The sequence below is a fragment of the Octopus bimaculoides genome, chromosome 5 (assembly GCF_001194135.2).
Source record: "Octopus bimaculoides isolate UCB-OBI-ISO-001 chromosome 5, ASM119413v2, whole genome shotgun sequence".
In the NCBI taxonomy this organism is placed as follows: domain Eukaryota; kingdom Metazoa; phylum Mollusca; class Cephalopoda; order Octopoda; family Octopodidae; genus Octopus; species Octopus bimaculoides.
This window is the reverse complement of record NC_068985.1, coordinates 119316307-119320598: the sequence shown is the minus strand read 5'-3', so window position 1 is coordinate 119320598 and position 4292 is coordinate 119316307. Positions and strand designations below refer to the sequence as shown.

The window sequence follows — 4292 nt, the reverse complement described above, 5'->3', positions numbered from 1 at the left end:
TTTTTATAGTTTAATTTTCCTTTAAGAAACATTCAATGCCCCTTCCTCCACCTACCAGCTTTCATAAAGCTAAAATCTCCCAATCTTCCGCTTTTGGCTGATGTTTCCCACATGCATAGAATTCTACTGAAATAGTAGACTTAAAAGATACCAGAACACCACTAGAAAACCTGATATGCTAGAAACAACAGGTAAATGACATTATATCTGAAGAAACTTCCCCGTTTTTTTCAAAAAGTTAAAAGTGAAACATTGGGAGTGTGTAGCTTTTTGAAAGTGGTGAGGTGATGGGAAAAATTCTTTAAAATGAGTACTTTGTTTTTTCTCCATGTATTACCAAGAATAAAAATTTGAAAATCATAAAAAATTAATTTGGTGTGGAGAGGGAGAAAATTAAAATATTGAGAAAGTATTTTGTGGGTAAAATTATAATCTCCTCTATCGCAAATATAGGAATCGGAAGAAATTTAGGAAAAAAAATAGGGAGGAGGGGAATGGAAATGTCACCACAGACATGCTAGAAAGAAGAGATAAAGAACAGGATTTCTGGGAAAACTTTCTGGAGTTCAAAATATGAAAATGAAACCATTAAAGTGAAAGTATCTGTCATTACAGTATGGAAATGTGATTGTTTCAGTTTTGATACTGAAAGAATTTTCTTTTACTGTCAGTGTTTTTCCTTCCTTTCTTTTTGTATTTGTTGTTGGATCGTTCGTAAAGGTTCAGAAGAGAAAGTAGGAGTTGAGAGGATTTGTAAAGGTAGTAGAAAGAGGAAATTAGATTTTATTAGGGAAGAAAATTTTATTTTGTGTAGTTTAATGGATTTTATTCGTAATTGTGTGTTATTTTGATGGAAAAAATGACGCTGTGATGTAAGTTATGGTATTTAGAATATTAATTCCAATTCTTTCATTCAAGAAATTTGGAATTGTGTAAATGTATGAATTTTCAACATACACACACACACACACACACAGAGAAAAATCTGCCTTTTATAGATAAGATAAGAAAGCAAAAGAATTTTAGAGAAAACATCATCATCATCATCGTTTAACATCCACTCTCCATGTTGGCGTGGCTTGGATGGTTTGACAGGGAGCTGGATAGCCAGGAACTGTCCAGACTCCAACTGTTTGTTGTGGTATGGTTTTTATGGCTGGACGCCTTTCCTAACACCAATCACTTAGTGTGCTGGGTGCTTTTTACATGCCACTGGCACAGGTGCATTTACACAGCACCTGCATGGGTGCATTTATGAAGCACTGACATGGGTGCATTAACACAGCACTAGCACAGGTGCCTTTTAAGTGGCACCGGCACCTGAAAGTGCAAGCCTGTATGTGTGGAAGACGGTGATTTTACTTAACTTGACATATCAATTAAAGCAGATCGCCACATCTCCCGGTCCATTGTCATTTCCTCAATGCGGTCCAGTGTCCCAAGATCCTTACTCACCACTTCATCCCACATCTTCCTGGGTCTACCCCTTTCGCAGATACCCTCCACAATTAGAGCTCAGTACTTCTTTATGCAGTTGTCCTCACGAATAATTGTAATCAAAATCAACTGTAAAGACATAATGTTCTCAGATTTAAATATAAAGAAGTTATCTGAAAGAAAGTGCAGCTGTAGAAACATAAAGATATATAGGGGAATGACCAGAAGAAGCTTGAAAACTGGTGTAATCCATCAGCCATTCCAAATGTGCATATGTAAGTGCACTTGTATGCACTCCTGAGGTATCAATATTTTTGTGCTAAATTTTGCCAAGATGCTTCACTGGCTGCTTTGATTACTTTAAAAAAATTACTGAAAGTTAAGAAAAACTTGTTTGCATTTTATCATGAATAAGAAAGCAAAAAAATTTTAAAGAAAACATCATCATTTAGTATCTGCTGTCCATACTGGAATGAGTTGGATGGTTTGACATGGAGAATGCACAAACTATATTTGTGTATGCACACAACATACATATATGCCATGTAGCTATTGTAAAAGTCAATCACAAACAGTGTTAATGCTGTTCATTCAGAAAAATGTACCTAAATCATTCCTTAGTTTTATACCACCAACTGGTCTGATATTTTACCCTATGTCCACTTTGTTGCAAACATTACTATTAAGCTTTTGTTCTGCAGGTAACTGAGTATCATGAGCCACTGTTTCCTACTACAGTAATTGTTGTTCCATGGTTTTATGACTCAGTTGCTCTCATCCTGCAACAATCAGGGGTGTTGGCATTCCTTTTCTAACAAAACCATATAATAAGCAATGGACTTTAGCTTCAATTAGACAACCTTCAATTAATCCATATGACATTGTAGGGTAGGTATAAGAAGCTGGATCTGCTGGTTTGAACATAAAACTAGTAGGATACACGGGCTGGATATCATCAGTTTAAATGCTAAAAAGTTGAGCTAAATATGTAGTGTAAGCAGTAGCTCCTGAAGAATGACATCTTCATTCCGTGTTCAGTACCTAGTTTTATGTATTTCATTGGCTTTGCTAATGTTCTTGGCTGAGTCATTTATGTCATAACTTCTTTTCACTCTACCTTATGATGTCAATAGCATTGAGCACTTATTGGTTGATACTTTCTGACTTCTGTAAGTCATATGCTTCACTTATTGCAGGTTTCATTTGGTATATTTTATTCTTTTTTTTTTTTTAAAGTCATTTTTTAATGTTGGATTTTTTTTCTCTTTTCTAGTCAATGTATGCACTAATGGCAAAGTGTGAAGAACTAGGCAAATCAATGACTCCAATTTACCAACTGGCAAATCAAATGTATCCTTCAAACTAATCTGAAACGTTTACATATATGTTTGGACAGACAGACACTCACAACACACACACAACTCGCACACACCACACACACACACACACACGTATGCATATTACTGTTGCATTTTGTTGAGTAAACAGCTTATGGTTAAAAAAAGTATGTGGTTTGCATCTCATCACTATTACTGGGTTGTGTTGGTCAATGTCCAAGGTACATAACTTTTAATAAGCTCAGTAAAAGCTCAACTAACTTTGTCGTAAGTAGGTAGGTGCTATGAATGCTCAGTCCACCTCAGGAGACGGTTTGTGCTCTATACAATTTATTATTTGGTACAAAGCCTTTGGGTTGACATAGTCTATGCCTGATCTTTTATAGATTAGATTTCATTAGAACAAAACCATAATTTTTAAGACAAGATTAGCATTGTACTGTTTCTACCATATCACTCCTCTGAGCACCTTATTGTTAATGAGTGACTCCTTTAGCTTGAAGTACTGAGTTCATATTCTGCCTTGGATGTGGCTTGCAAGGAATAGACTCCTTCAGGCTAACTTACAATAAATACTTAGACAAAATATGTACAGGTATGGCTCTGTGGTAATTCAAGGTAATTCCTTATTAGGCATACCTTTGTGAAAGTCCTGTAGGCTACAGATTGTGTATGACTGGCTATCTGCTAGAAATAGCAGTCAAAACACCTTCGTATCACACTTTACTACAATTTTAGTTTCTGTAAAGTTTTGCCTTGGATAAACCAGTGGTGGAAGTGAGTTGGTCATTACTGAGTGCACAATGTCTTAATTTGTTGACAATTATACGAAATGGGAAAAGATATGAGAGAGAGAGAGAGTTGCTCTTGGTTCTGTTCATTTAGGGCTGACTCGACTTGGTGTTAAACCACAACCAGATCTGAGTAACTTGGGATTTTAAAGATAAACGGGAAAAATATAAGTTATGTATATTTATTTTATATTGTTGATGTCATAACAATTTTATAAACTTTTGAGAAAATGTAAAATAATTCTTGTTTTGGAAAAGTGGATCTCAAGCTATGTAATAACTACCTGTAAATATTGGGTTGAGAAACCTGAGGAGACTTGGGTTCATGACTCACAGACAGCCTTCGACTTTTTCTATCCAAAAGTGTTTCTCAGCCCAATATTTATATCTGTGGTTCTCGACCATTATTCTCACTTATGGACCCTTTTGATTCCTTCTTTGCTCTACTGGACTTCCATAGCCAGTCACTGTGTATTAAAAAACTCTTACTGCATTTTTATCATTAAGTAGGTGCAGGCATGGCTGTGTGGTAAGAAGCTTGCTTCCTAACCGCATGGTTCTGGGTTCAGTCTCACCATGTGGCACCTTGGGCAAGTGTCTCCTACTGTAGTATTGGGCTGAGCATAGCCTTGTGAGTGGATTTGGTAGACAGAAACTGAAGGAAGTCTGTCGTGTGTGTGTATATATGTATATATATATATATATATATATATATATATATATATAT

General features: G+C 35.8%; 1 protein-coding gene across 1 annotated transcript in view; it reads left to right on the top strand.

Moving 5' to 3' along the window:
• LOC106868315 (uncharacterized) overlaps positions 1-4292 on the top strand; it is a 33088-nt gene that overhangs the window by 25498 nt on the left and 3298 nt on the right. The window contains exon 5 of the mRNA XM_014913506.2: positions 2711-2787. Within this exon, the coding sequence (XP_014768992.1) occupies positions 2711-2787 (77 nt within the window). The remainder of the gene's footprint in view (positions 1-2710; positions 2788-4292) is intronic.